This window comes from Aquarana catesbeiana, linkage group LG04 (assembly GCF_042186555.1).
Source record: "Aquarana catesbeiana isolate 2022-GZ linkage group LG04, ASM4218655v1, whole genome shotgun sequence".
Lineage (NCBI taxonomy): Eukaryota > Metazoa > Chordata > Amphibia > Anura > Ranidae > Aquarana > Aquarana catesbeiana.
The window spans coordinates 525,778,311-525,793,971 of record NC_133327.1 but is presented as its reverse complement, the minus strand read 5'-3'; the positions used below and the strand labels follow the sequence as shown (position 1 = coordinate 525,793,971).

Genomic DNA, 15,661 nt, shown 5'->3' with positions numbered 1-15,661 from the left:
CAGTGTGTTGGCTTGGAGGGAGGAGGGAAAATTGAGTGCTTTGCCATCCTAGGCTATGGCATAGCTCCCAACTGTCCCTGATTTCGAGGGACTGTCCCTGATTTCGAGCGATGTACCTCTGTCCCTCTTTCCCCCTCATGTCCCTCATTTTGGTCTGATCTATAAATTTGTATTTAAAATGCACTTTTTATTAGGGTTGTCCCGATACCGATACTAGTATCGGTATCGGCACCGATACCGAGCATTTGCCCAAGTACTTGTACTCGGGCAAATGCTCCCGATGCTTCCCCCGATACCTGGACTGTCAGCGGTGATCGGCGCATGGGGGAGTTACAAGCTTCTCCCCCAGCGGCTTTCACCAGCTTTAGTGACATACAGCGGTGATCGCTCACAGCTGACTGTCACTGCATCCTCCTCCATGCCCCCTCCGTTCCTCTGTGCCTCTCCACTGTCCCCCTGCATTCCTCTCTCCTTATCTGTCCCCTCCGTTCTCCCCCTCCGTTCCTCTCTCCTTATCTGTCCCCTCAGTTCTCCCCCTCAGTTCCTCCGTCCTCCTCCTCCTCCTCCTTCCTTTGTGTATGGATAGAGTCAGCTGACTCTGTCCATTCACATAACTGAAACATTGTAATCTCCTGTGATTACGATGTGTCAGTTTATGAATGGAGAGAAGCCGCTGTCTTCTCTCCATTCATTCTCAGTGCAGCTGACGCTGCAGAGAAAGGGACTGGGGAATCTCTATCCTCTGTTTCTTTCTCTGTCTCAAGGGGGAGATATCAGAGGTCTGTTAAGACCCCTGATATCTCACCAAAGCCCCCCAAAAGGGCTGATTTAAAAAAAACAAAAAAAAAAAACAATAAAGAATAAAAAAATATTATTGTAAAAAATAAAAATTGTAAAAAAAAAAAACACACACACATACAACGTTCACCCCCCCCCCCCTCCCGAATAGCAACAAAAAAAAACAGTCACGTGACATTAAAAAAAAAGTATCGGTAATCGGTATCGGCGAGTATTGAAAAAAAGTATCGGTACTTGTACTCTGTCCTAAAAAAGTGGTATCGGGACAACCCTACTTTTTATCTTTCAAAAAGTGTTCCCCAGTGCTAAACCTTTCATCTAAATTCTAAATTGCTGCATTTGTAAATGTTAAAAGCCAATATAAAGAAATAGTAGTGGTAAAAAAAAAAAGCCCTTGTGGATTTAATTAACTTTTTTTTTTTTTGGTTAATTCTCCTTTAAGAGGGTGTGGCAAGGGGCGTGTCCTATGCCTACATACGTTTGCTAGTAGGTGTCCTTCATTCCCATCTCAAAATGTTGGGAGGTATGGGCTATGGGGCTGTGTGTTTGTATCAATACACAGTGTACGGAGACACAACTCTAGCATCTGCATGCAAGCGTGACTTCATAAGATGCTCAAAGAGAAAAGAGCCACCCTGAAACAAGAATCCTGGGACAGTGGTCATGGCACCAGCAAACTGGAACAAAGGCAAGGATTAAAAGATGAAGCAGTTGATTACTCAGTAAGCGATTAAATCAGCTGCTGAAAATTTCGAGTTTCATATCACTTTAAGGCTTGGTTCACACTGCCATGACCTGAAAGTCGTGCAATTTACAGTGCGACTTTGCCAGGTGACTTTGGCACAACATTAAAGCAACTTCTGGGAATGCCTGTGTAATCTTCCTGTAAAGTCGGATCCAAATCACATCAATTAAGATAAGGATCTGACTTGGAGACAACTACCATTAAAATCTATGGGCACAAGTCGGATAAAAGTTGCCTTATACATTTATACAGTAATCAATGCATTTGTATAGCACTGATCGCTGTATAAATGCCAGTGGTCCCAAAATGGTGTCAAAAGTGTCCGATCTGTCTGCCGCAATGTCACAGTCATGATAAAAAGTGCAGATCGCCGCCATTACTAGTCAAAAAATAAATTAAAAAAATGCCATAAAACTATCCTCTATTTTGTAGACGCTATAACTTTTGCGCAAACCAATAAATATACGCTTATTGCAAATTTTTTACCATAAATATGTAGAAGAATACATATTGGCCTAAACTAAGGAAAATTAAAATTTAAAAAAATTGGAAATTTATTATAGCAAAAAATAAAAAATATTTTCAAACTTGTTGCTCTTCTTTTGTTTATAGTGCAAAAAATAAAAAACTCCGAGGTGATCAAATACCACCAAAAGAAAACTCTATTTGTGGGGAAAAAAATGATAAATATTTCATTTGGGTACAGTGTTGCATGACTGCGCAATTGTCATTCAAGGTGCGACAGTGCTGAAAACTAAAAATTGGCTTGGGCAGGAAAGGGGTGAAAATGCCCTGTATTGAAGTGGTTAAGACAGCTCTCATTGACTTACAAGTAGGATCCCAAGTTGCAACAGTGTGAACCAAGCCTAAAGATTTACACAGTTCCCAGTTTACTATGTATCCATACTTCAAGATTTTCCCTGACTCCATTGTTGACAGGTACATTTAGCTTGTCTGCCACTAGAAAGCTCTGTTCTTAGTATTGTATGTATACAAAAAATGTGTAGCGCTAAAACAGCAAGATACCTTAAAACTAATAAGTTTAAAAGGCCTAAACATAAATTATAATGCACACATATAAATGTATCACATATAAAGTGGTTCAAATGGACAGACAGTAAGTTGGAACTGAATGGGTCACTCCCAAAAGTGAGGTGAGGAGCGCCTTCACCAAAATACAGCAGAAAAGTTTTGGAGGGTGATGTTCTGCAGTCACTTAAAAAAGTCTCATCACTATATTGAATACTCCATACATAAACCAAATTCTCATATCACACCACTGTGTCTTTCAAAACATGCAGTGCACTTAGATGTTGCAGATGGGAGCTTACCGGAGGGTTTGAACCCAAAACATCGTATACTGTGAGGGTCAAACCAGCTTTTATTGCACCCTGGCAATGGTGGGAAGATCTTGGCAGCCTGAGGGTATTGAGAGAGGCTTTTCTAAAGGCGTATCTTCTCCACACATATTATTGGATCTCTCCACATAGAGTTCATAAAGGGTACAAAAGGGACTACATAGTGTGATACCGTAGACACCGTATTTATTAAAAATCAAAGAAATACACTTACATGATAAAGTTAGTAAAAAAGCGCTTGTACATAAAAGGGGCGGCAGTGGACTCTGGGAATGAGTGTGCCATCTGGGAGTGGGTGGGTAGAGCTATAGAAGGGACAAGGAGAGAGACTGGTATACTAAAGGTATATGAAAGAAAGCACTTTGACCCCAGACCCTCAGTTCCTGTGACTAGGTGATGGAAGCTAATGCTGTTTACATAGGAAAGTGATCCCAAATCTGTGGTGCTCTCAAGGAGAGGAATGGAGGTATAGAGGGAGATGGCATAAAAGATATGTGCTTGCATTCTGTGTTAAATGGCATTTACATTATGCTTACCCCTATGTGTGATGTTCCGTGCCAGAAAATTCTGATAGTGTGTCAATGTGATGTCAGATGTCATTGAAATCCTTGTGAAGGTACAGAAAAGTACATGTTATATGTGTACATTTGTTTATTCTCAAATATTAGGGCCTCAGGCTAGGGAAGTCGTAAGTGGGCAGGTATTGGTGCCAAACTGTACAAGTCAGAGAGCAGCAGGAGAGGAAGGTCTTTACAGTCTTCTGATAACTCTTCTGTTGGGATGTTTATTTAAGCAATAGAGTCGCTTTAAGTAATTACCCTCTGTATGCGTGAAATTAAAGGTTTTCAGCTTCGGTAACATTGACATCACCCCACCTTACCCCCAAAATTAATATGTGGATAACACTTGTTTAAAAGGGCAATGAAAAAAGCCAAGCACTTGTGAAGTTAGGTTGAGATGGAAACGGGCATTCTCAGAACCTACTATACTAGCCCTACGAGTTTTGTAGCAGCCAATACAGTCTAAAAATATTCACTGCCCCGAAACTAGAATTGGTTTTTGTTCTACTCCATTTACTAAAGACAAACCGGTCTGCATAGCAAGCATGGCTACAAACAAGTGAAATCAGCATAGAGCAAAACAAATAGTGTAAATGAGAATATCATTAGAATGTTATTCAAGTGAGTTCTTTAGGATAGACACAAATGTTACTCATTACAGTTTGCATAGCCATAAACACATTTGTTACAAGCTGTAACTCTTAGTTACCCTCCAGCTATAGGAGAGAACACAAGAATTTCAGCAATGAGACCTGAGCTGTTTGGTGAACCAAACAGTGCACATAGGTAACCTGAGTTATGAGTGTGCTTTTCCAAAATTCACTCAGAATTTTTTTATCTAGTCATATTTTGGCTACTGAGCACTCCAACACTGATGCTAAAGCTGAACTCCAAGTATAGACTTTATTGCATAGTTACATCAATCCAGTGAAAGCAAAGCATTTTCTTCACCTTGTCCAGTCAGAGAATGCCTCACAAGTATTGAGAAAATGCAAGGCGTTCTGTGAATGGCGCCCATGCCAAGTGAGCAACCCCCCTGTGGGTATTATGCAGCAGGGAAGCCACTTGACATGGTACCCTGAAGTTAGTGGCAGCCACTGTAGTAGCTAAGACTAGTACAGTGATTCTCCACTTCCACAGAGGTCCCATAGGTATGGCATGTGCATACTTACATGAAAAAAGAAACTATGAAACAAAAACCATACCTGGGGTTTAAGTTAATCTACAGGCATTACCAAAATTTACCTCCAATCGTCCTTTTCCCCTCTAGAGCATTTCCCAGTATTATTATTTTCTTTTACCCTGTCCTTGTAGCAGGAAACAACATTTAGTACACTCTGTATCATCGTAAAGGCAGCTGCTTGAAAGATAATGTAGATCAGCAAGATGCCCTATGTCCGTTCCTGTTGATGAAGATGCCTTCAGAACCATGGGGTTGATTTACTTAAACTGGAGAGTGCAGAATCTGGTGCAGCTGTATATGGTAGCCAATCAGCTTCTAACTTCAGCTTGCTCAATTAAGCTTTAACAAAAAAACTGTAATGCCGCGTACACACGATCGGTTTTTCCATCAGAATAAACTCTGACAGTTTTTCTGATGGAGTTCCGATGGAGTTCCGCTGAACTGGACTTGCGTACACACGATCACACCAAAGTCCGATCGTTTAGAACGCGGTGACGTACAACACGTACGACGGGAGTAGAAAAAGGAAGTTAAATAGCCAGTAGCCAATAGCTGCCCTTGCGTCATTTTTGGTCCGTTGGAATAGCATACAAACGAACGGTTTTCCCGATAGGATTGATTCCGTCAGAAAGATTTAAAACATGTTCTATTTCTAGGTCCGTCAGAATTTTTGAAAGAAAAAGTCCGATGTAGCCCACACACGATCGGAATATCCGATGAAATGATTCTGTCGGACCTTTTCTGCCGGAAAATCCGGTCATGTGTACGTGGCATAAGCTGATTGGTTTCTATGCAGAGCGGCACCAGATTTTGCACTTGCTAATTTTAGTAAATCAACCCCGTTATCTCTTAAAAACTCTTTGCTTACACACAGTGGGGTCGATTTACTAATAGCAAAAAGACTGTGCACTTGGCAAGAGCAGTTGCTCCACAGCTTAGTAAATCAGCAGAATCCAACCATGTGCAAGCAAAAATAAAACTTTTTTTTTTATTTTCCTTGCATGTGATTGAGTATTTTTGCAAAGTGAAGATTTACCTCATTTGCTATGTCCTGGAGCAACTGCACTTGCAAAGTGCACAGTCTATTTGCCTTTAGTAAATCAACCCCAGTGTGCGGGAAAGTTCTTGGGAGTCAAGGAAGCAGCACTGATTTGCTGGGAAAGAAAACAATATTTGCACTCATCTACCACAACTGCACCGGCACTACTGGCTAACAAACATTTAACATTCAAACTCAATTGATTGTGTGCTCAGATCCAAGGCAGCTACTAGGATGAATGTAAACAAAGAGGGGTTATGTGGTGAGGGGGCATTGTAGTCCAGCAGGGGAGAACTCGGGCAAATGTAACAACACTGTTTTGATATTTCATTGCAGCAGAGGCAGCATTGTCAGCTCACTATAGGAAATTAGAAGCTCATTGGATTTCTGGGAGGAAGGTACCATTTGGTGCTTGCAGCATTTAAGGTATATGCCCAGACATGTTAGTATGTCAATGTATTAGAGAGGTTATGAACTTCCATCGATTTGAACAAAAAAACAATTCTGGAGGTTTATAAATTATCAGTTAAAAAAAGATCAAAATCTGGTCTATAAAAAAGACAAGCTACTGTTAAACCTAATTATTTATTATAGATATATTTAAAAAGAATAAGGTCACTTTACAAAGCATGAAACCTTTCTGAGCTCCATTAATCAGTTGGGATTGACCAGTTGAGGTAGTCTAGACATTTCTAAATTAATATGAATCTACTGTGTAAGATCTGGCTGAAAATGTACCATAATTTTGATTTCATAAATCAAGAAAAGAGCCTAATTCAATTTATGAACATGGATTAGTACACTGGCCAGGGATTCAAAATATCTCATTCACAATGCTAATGGGGCTCATTAACGCTAATGTGCTGTGGCAATTGTGCTAGGTGAGTTGTGTGGTGCATTATGGTGCCATCCATTGTGAATGGCACTGCAAGTCATTGTACAGAAGAGCCCATGAACTGCAGCACATCAGAACACATATACCATGCATTGTGCTGAGCTGCATTTTTAAAAAGGATATGTATTTTTATCCGTTCTGGTGTATTTATTGTGAACGTGCTACCTTAATGACATTAAGGCATGTCTTAACACTCATTAACACATGTTGCAACAAAATGCTTATGTGTAAATGGGCCCACAAAGAATAAGCAACCTCCTCAGTTTTGACTAGAGGATTCAATATCGTTCTCAGATTAAAGTTTAATAACTATCTATATGATGAACCCTAGGGTTCCTCCAGAGATTGCTAGGGGATCATTGAGCAATGAGCAATTTCTGCCTCTTAGATAAGTTCCCATTGACACCATTGATCTATTTAACTATGTGTAAGGGGATAATTTTTCCCAATGACAAGTGTAAGGAGCATTGTTCCCAGCTGATCATCACTCTAATGCAGGGGTGTCCAAACTTTTTTCAAAGAGGGCCAGATTTGGTGAAGTGAACATGCGTGAGGGCCGACCATTTTGCCCGACATTCCTTAAACCATTAAAATTCGGTCTAATGCCCTGTACACACGGTCGGACATTGATCGGACATTCCGACAACAAAATCCATGGATTTTTTCCGACGTATGTTGGCTCAAACTTGTCTTGCATACACACGGTCACACAAAGTTGTCGGAAAATCCGATCGTTCTGAGCACGGTGACGTAAAACACGCACATCGGGACTATAAACGGGGCAGTAGCCAATAGCTTTCGTATCTTAATTTATTCTGAGCATGCGTGGCCATTGGTGCCTCGGATTTGTGTACACACGATCTGAGTTTCCGACAACGGATTTTGTTGTCGGAAAATTTTATAGCAGGCTCTCAAACTTTGTGTGTCGGAAATTCCGATGGAAAATGTGTGATGGAGCCTACACACGGTCGGAATTTCCAACAACAAGGTCCTATCACACATTTTCCGACGGAAAATCTGACCGTGTGTACAGGGCATAAGTGTGTTCGTCCGAGCACTAATACACTGCTCAAAAATAAATTATCTTGCCTTTGTGGCTGTGTGTGGTGAAGAGATGAGCTTGGGCGTTTTATTTGTATATACCGTATTTATTGGCTAATAACACACACCTTCACTTTAAAAAGGAAGTTTCAGAAAAAATCTTAAATTTTAAATAAAGAACTGTGAAGCAAAATAAGAGTCAGTGCCCATCAATGCAGCTTAATCAGTGCCCATCTGCAGCCTCACAAGTGCCATGAATGCCCCACCATTGACATGAATTCAACACCCACATTGACATGAATGCAGCACCCCCATTATTATGAATGCAGCACCCCCGTTGCCATGAATGTAGCACCCCCATTGACATGAATGCAGCACCCCCGTTGACATGAATGCAGCACCCTCGTTGCTATGAATGCAGCACCCCTGTTGCAATGAATGCAGCACCCACATTGCCATGAATGCAGCACCCACATTGCCATGAATGCAGCACCCACATTGCCATGAATGCAGCACCCCCGTTGCCATGAATGCAGCAAACCCCGTTGCCATGAATGCAGCACCCCATTGCAAGGAATGCAGCACCCACATTGCCATGAATGCAGCACCCCCATTGCCATAAATGCAGCACCCACATTTCCATGAATGCAGCACCCCATTGCCATGAATGCAGCACCCACATTGCCATGAATGCAGTACCCACATTGCCATGAATGCAGCACCCACGTTGCCATGAATGCAGCACCCATGTTGCCATTAATGCAACACCCCCATTGCCATGAGTGCCACACCCACATTGCCAGGAATGCAGCACCACCATTGTCATGAATGCAGCACCCCCATTGACATAAATTCAGACTCAACATTGCCATCAGTGCAGCTTGATTTGTGCCCATCTGCATCTGCCTTGGAGGAGACAGGGAGGGGGCGGGACGAGTGCCAACAGACAGGGTGTCAATTACAATGCCTGGCCTGCCTATGTTCCACCTATTTTACTGACAAGGGGAGGTCAGTGTGTAGACGTCCGCCACATACTTGCATTCTTCCTCCTCCTGTTGATACCCTGCTGCAAGTATACAAAACCCCTGCATCTTTGAAGTTGCAGGGTTTGGGGCTTATCTGTGGTCTGATGTGAAGGGTTTGGGCTGATCTGAGGCCTGAATATGGGGAGTTTGAGGTTGATTTGAAGTCTAAATATAGAAGATTTGAGGCTGTTCTGAGGTCTGAATATGGAGGGGTTGGGGTTGATCTAAGGCCTGAATATGAAGGGTTTAGGGCTGATCTGAGGTCTGAATATGGAAGGTTTGAGCCTGATCTGAGGTCCGAACGTGAAGGGTTTGGGGTTAATCTGAGCTCTGAATGTGCATACATTTAAGCTGGTCTAAGGTCTGACATTACAGAAATTTGGGCTGATCTGAGGTTTGACCGTGTAGGAATTGGGACTGATCTGATGACTGATGATGCAGAAATTCATATTGAAATTGGGGCTGATCTGAGCTCTGAAGGTGCATGATTTGGGGCTAGTACATGTTAGCGCTAAATATGAACATGTTTTGTATGTGCATCAATTAAAGTGGTCCTAAAGATTGGAATAAAAAAACAAAAAAACAAACATATTATACTTACCTGCTCTGTGCAATGAATCCTCTTCTTTTTGCGCCCCTGCCGGCTGTCCTGGCTCCTCCGCCCTGCCGAGTGCCTCCAATAGCAAGCTGATTGTCTATTCAAACATGGAGCATTGTTCTCTCCTCATTGGCTCACTGGCTGTAATTGACAGCAGCAGGAGCCAATTGTTCCCGCTGCTGTGTGAGGCAATGAGGGGACAGAGACCTAGGAGAGCCGCTGCTCTCCTGCACATCGCTGGATCAATATGGGGCTCAGGTAAGTATAAGGGGGTGCTGGGGGGAGCTGCACCCAGAAGGTTTTTTACCTTAATGCACAGAATGCATTAAGGTAAAAATTCTTCTGCCTTTAGAGCCAATTTAATATAGAAATAATTTAGTTCAACTTTCCATTAGCAGAACAAATTAGTGCACAAATTGAAAAACTATACAATTCCAGTAAACTACTGTTCACTAGCACCTGGGTCGTCTAATGTTTGTAAAATTAACACTTAATGTGAAAAAGGTTGCTGACCCTTTGCTGAGCCTATCTGTAGAGTGTCACAGCTTTGAGACTGCTGGTGCTGCTGACATCACATCCAATAGGACCGCAATCAGCAGCACACTTAGGGCTTTTGGCTGTCTACACAAGGGAGGTGTCTACAAGTAAATAACACATATAAAATGAGGTAAATGCACATGTAATCTTTTGGAAAGATTTTGGGTTGAAATGCATGGTTTAGCTACAGGACCTCTTTGAAACTTGCATTTACTTACAATTTTTTTGCTTTCCACCATTTTCTGTAAATCATGTATTCTCTCCAAAATGGCTTCTTCTTTGGGCTTCACAGTAATAGAACTATTGCTGAGAGCTGCTGCAACCTCATCCATGAATAAGTCCAGAAGATTCCGGGCAGCCTTTGCCTCCCCAATGCTGCTTTTCAGAGACACATCTAGCTCAGTGGAACTTTTCTTCACCTGGTTCAGTTCTTGCTTGCAGGCCTCCCAGGCCCCATGTGATGCCTTCAGCCTGTCCTGCAGCATTACAATCTCCTTTTCTAAAGCTTGCTTGCCATCACTGACACTTTCCAAATTCTGAAGTGAGATTTAAATGAAATGTTTAGAGCTCCACATCAACAAATACACTACGTTAGCAAATGTAATGAAAGTGTTACTAAACCCAAGACCCTGTATTCATTCATGCATTCATCATATCTGGTCTCTAACAGTACAAAGAACAAGGTAATGCAATTATTTTTGTTAATATAAACTGCTAAATACCTTTTCTGATCATCAGCATATAGCAGTATTGTGACTGCTATTAGTGTCCAGCCGAGCACTGGTTGAAGCTTGTAGGAGGAGTTTTCATTCTCCTCTAAATGCCCTATGAGGCTGCATGACTCCTGACCCTCTGTCTAGACAGTGCTGATTGGCCCTGTGCTGATGACATGCATCCACCCCCCAAAAAAAATAAACTCTAGCAATACACTTCAAACTGAGCATGTGCAGCATGCCTCCTAGGGCTCTGTGCTATCAGCAGATGGATTGGGGACAGTAAATAAGTAGGGTCAGAGAAGACAGTATCAAACAGCCTTTTTACACCATGCAGAGGATTAACCACTTAGGTTCCACAGTGAGTATAACAAGCATGCTTTACTGCATATACAGACTGATTTTACTGTTGTGAGTTTAGCAATACTTTAAAGGTCAGTTGAGTGAGCTTTCATTGTTTGGTATTTAAATGCTCACTCTTCCATAAATTAGAGAGAACAAGTCATCAGTGGGTAGTTCTTATGATCTGGACCTCAGCTCTTGAATTTTTATTAAAAATTTGTGGATTATTTAATTTTTTATTATTTTCATTATATAATACCGCCGAAGTATCAGCCTGAGTGTCAGGCTATAAGGCATTCCTATCTCCTTATCTCCTACCTAATATCAGTGATTATAACAGATATTCAGACTGTAGAATAACAAAGATCTTGTTAATGATACATGAAAGAAAACACTCCTCCAGCAGTTTGGTCAGTGTCAGTTATCCGCCCTGATACTAAGCTGATATTTCTGCTCTGAATGTTAGATAATCAAATCAAATAGCAACAAACACACACAAGTATAACTGAAATGTAAAATGATGCTATTATCACAACTGAAGAATTGAAATTTATATTTTTGGTAATTGCCTTTTCTTGACTGGTTCTCATAATCTTACAAAAAGCGGAAACTGCATATACTAAATAGCCCGCATATAAATCTATATAGTTAATAATTGATTTTTATCATGTTTTGGTTCCCTTGTAAGTAGTAGGTAGTAGGTATTCAGAGGCGACAAGAATGAAAGACACATATTAGAGTGTTACTAAACCCACAACAGTAAAATCAGTCTGTATATGCAGTAAATCATGCTTGTTATACTCACTGTGGAATCTAAGGGGTTAATCCTCTGCATGGTGTAAAAAGGCTGTTTGATCCCGTCTTCTCTGATCCTCCCCTTCTACCACTGTCCCCAATCCATCTCCTGATAGAACAAAGCCTTTAAAGCACTCTGCACTCTGCACATGCTCAGTTTGGTGTGTATTGCTAGAGTTTTTTTGCTAGAGAGTTGTTTTTTTTATTGGGAGGATGCATGCGATCAGCGCAGGGCCAATCAGCACTGTCCAGACAAAGGGTCAGGGGTCCTGCAGCCTCCTAGTACAGTCAGAGGAGAATGAAAACTCCTTCTATAAGCTTTAACCAGACACTGATAGAAATCATAAGACTGCTATATACTTCTCATGAGAAAGGCATTTAGCAGTTTATATTTACTAAAATAATTAAATTTCCATGTTCTGTGTGGTGAATGCAAGGTCTTGGGTTTAGTAACACTTAAATTATAAAATATATACAGTACATGTAAACTGCTTGCTCTTTCACTGCCTGATATAGCTCAGAAGTAGCAAGTTGTTACATGTGATTCTCAAACCACTGGTTCCGGATATTCCCTATATAGATTTTATTAGCTGACAGACACTATTACTCGCATATCCCTTTATGCATGCGATCAGCGCAGGGCCAATCAGCACTGTCCAGACAAAGGGTCAGGGGTCCTGCAGCCTCCTAGTACAGTCAGAGGAGAATGAAAACTCCTTCTATAAGCTTTAACCAGACACTGATAGAAATCATAAGACTGCTATATACTTCTCATGAGAAAGGCATTTAGCAGTTTATATTTACTAAAATAATTAAATTTCCATGTTCTGTGTGGTGAATGCAAGGTCTTGGGTTTAGTAACACTTAAATTATAAAATATATACAGTACATGTAAACTGCTTGCTCTTTCACTGCCTGATATAGCTCAGAAGTAGCAAGTTGTTACATGTGATTCTCAAACCACTGGTTCCGGATATTCCCTATATAGATTTTATTAGCTGACAGACACTATTACTCGCATATCCCTTTAACCTCCACCATTAGCTTTAACAATTAAGTATATCAGGGAATAATTTTATAGGCTGAATGAAAAAAATCTGACAGACGAGTTTCGTCATCGCCTCACCACTTTTTATTCTGCCCCCAACCAGTCCTCCACTCAGGGCCTGGACACTTTCCTGAAAGGCTTGACACTACCTTCCTTATCTGAAACCCACACATCATTAATGGATCGGGATATACAGGTATCTTAAGTCCTACAATGTATCAAGGAACTGAAGGTGGGCAAAAGGCTGGGGCCGGATGGCTTTACGGTGCTCTATTATAGGAAAATGTTTAATTCGGTAAAGGATGGTCAAACCTTTACTTCAAACCTCTTGACTGCCAACATAGTGATGTTCCTAAACCCGATTGGGGCCATTCCTCTTGGGCCAATTTTAGGCCGATTTCGCTTATTAATATAGACATGAAAATACTGACTAAGATTTTGGCCAATCGCTTAAATTGCTTTCTACCACGTTTGATCAAAAAGGATGAGGTGGGGTTTGTACCACAGAGACAGGTGGGAGACTCTATCAGAAGGCTACTTCCAATTCAACATATAGTTCACAGTAGATCTTTGGCAACAATGTTCTTCTTTCTTGATGTGAATAAGGCCTTTGTCTTTGCCTTATTTAATAATGGTGCTCTGCCACTATGGCTTTGACACCTCTTTCTTAAACTGGGTGTTGGCATTGTAGGACTCTCTCCAGGCTAAAGTCAAGTATTATGGCTTTGAATCGACTCTCTTCCCCATTAGGAGGGGAACCCAGCAAGATTGCCCACTGTTTCCACTTTTATACTTTTATTATCTTGGCATTGGAGCCTTTGGCGGAGGCAATCCATTCTCATCCAGACATAGCAGGGGTAGAAGTAGCGGGTACTTCTCATAAGATATCCTTGTTTGCAGACGATATCTTGATGTCCTTGACTAACCCTAGAATTGCCCTGCTTAATCTTCTTTCCCTTCTGGATACGCTTGCGTCAGGCCAATTTACCTCCTTTGTTTAGAATGCTATCAGATATGTTGTTTTCTTGGACCCATCTCCCGTTATCTTGGTTCGGTAGGATTGTGGCGGTACGTATGACTTACATTCCAAAATTGCTTTATTTTTTCCGTGTTTTGCCGGTCACGGTCCCTTCATATATTTTGCGCATACATCAACACAAAATTCTGAACTTTGTTTGGGGCTCCACTAGACCCAGAGTTAATAAGCAAGTTCTATATGCCTGTAAAATCAACGGTGGCCTCTCTGTCCCCAACATACAAGCCTAATATACAGCAGCTAATATAGCCCCATTATCTCACCTTCACGAAAACTATCAAATGCCTTTATGGGCCACTATTGATTTAGCGGACTCTTATCAAATTCCAGTCGCCTAACTGCCCTGGCTCCCCGTATACACTGCCCTGACACGATTGGCCCATGCTTGGCACACTCCCTTCTTTTGTGGCATTTGATTAAATACTCTGTGGGCCTGATCTCTCCTCATCTTCCCTTACTTCGCCTGCTCCATTATCCATTAATTCTGCCAGGGTGTGATAACCCACAACAGTTCTCTTGGTGGACCGATAATGGCTTTATTGATATACACTTTCTGTTAACCCCCACTAGGATAATTACCTTTGATGCTCTACGTTCCGCACATGATATTCCACTCTGAGAACATTTTAGCTAACTACAGCTTCGGCACTTTCTCCAACAGCTTATAAAGTCTCGACCTATGCCATACACCTTGACCCCCTTTGAAAGCCTTCATAGATCTCAACCTCAATCTTCTGGCTTAATCTCCTTAATTTACTCATATAATATCCTTAAAAAACCACCGCTGAGACCTTATCACCTCCAGTGGGAGGCAGAGCTGGGGAAGCAGCTGGACCCGGAGGACTGGCAGATCATGACTATAGCATTGTCCAAATTCTCCAAATATGTTCTTATTTTAGAAAATGCTTATAAAATACTTTCCAGGTGGTATTACACTCTAGCTAGGTTGGCACGTTTTATTCCAACCTACTCTCCCCTTTGCTTCCATGGATGTTCCCATGAGGGCAGTATGCCACACAATTGGTGGACATGTCCGAGGGTATGCAGATTATGGGTCAGAATCTACGCTCTTCTTCGTAACATATTCCATACCAACCTAAGGAGGGATCCTTATGAAGCTCTTCTGTGTAAGCCGATTGCAGCACTGCTTCGTCTGGACTGCGCCAGTTGGTGCTGCAGCTCTTTACTGCAACTAAACTAACTATAACAAGGGCATAGAAGACACCCGTACTCAACTATGAGGTGGTTAAAAACAGTATGAATGATATAATGCTGAATGAAAAGCTGACGGCTATACTTTCAGACACCCATGACAAATTCCTTCGGGTTTGGCAGCCTTGGGTCGCCTACATTCAATCTTCCAGATTTGATTCTCCACTTCTCTCAATTTAATATGTTCTTGCCCCCCACCCCATGGACTCCCCTTCTTTTTTACTGCTCCCTACTTTCATATTCTTGGTCTTCTACCTCTCTCTTCCTTTCCCTTTCTTTTGTCTCCTTTCCTATTTTTTCCTTTTAGCTCATTAGGCCACCAGGCATATGCCTGGGGGGTTGGTTACATGGTTAACTTCTAACAATGCTATATAGTATATCCTCGATAATATACTTTTTGATTATATGGTTTGAGATAGCAAGCTGCACTCAAAACTTGGTAATGATGCAGCATGTCCCAGAATACTGAGGTTCCGGACTGTGATATCAATCTTGTTAACGTTATCTATAATCATTCTTGGAATCTCTAGGACTTGAGCTACTTACTTCATTTTGTTTTCTCTTTTTGTATTATTATGTTTTTATTTACGATGTGACCATCAATGTGATGAGCTGTTACGCTAGACTGAATATGAATAAAACCCTTTGTAAAACAAAAAAATCTGACAGATTGATCTACAGTGCTATGGTATTCCTATGCCCTGTACACACGATACCATTTTCCAATGGAAAATGT

General features: G+C 41.4%; 1 protein-coding gene across 1 annotated transcript in view; it reads right to left on the bottom strand.

Annotated features, from left to right (window-relative positions):
• The window catches only part of CCDC170 (coiled-coil domain containing 170), a 128,711-nt gene that overhangs the window by 60,586 nt on the left and 52,464 nt on the right, over window positions 1–15,661 (bottom strand). Inside the window, exon 8 of the mRNA XM_073627827.1 lies at window positions 9,998–10,315. Coding sequence (XP_073483928.1) covers window positions 9,998–10,315 — 318 coding nt within the window. The remainder of the gene's footprint in view (window positions 1–9,997; window positions 10,316–15,661) is intronic.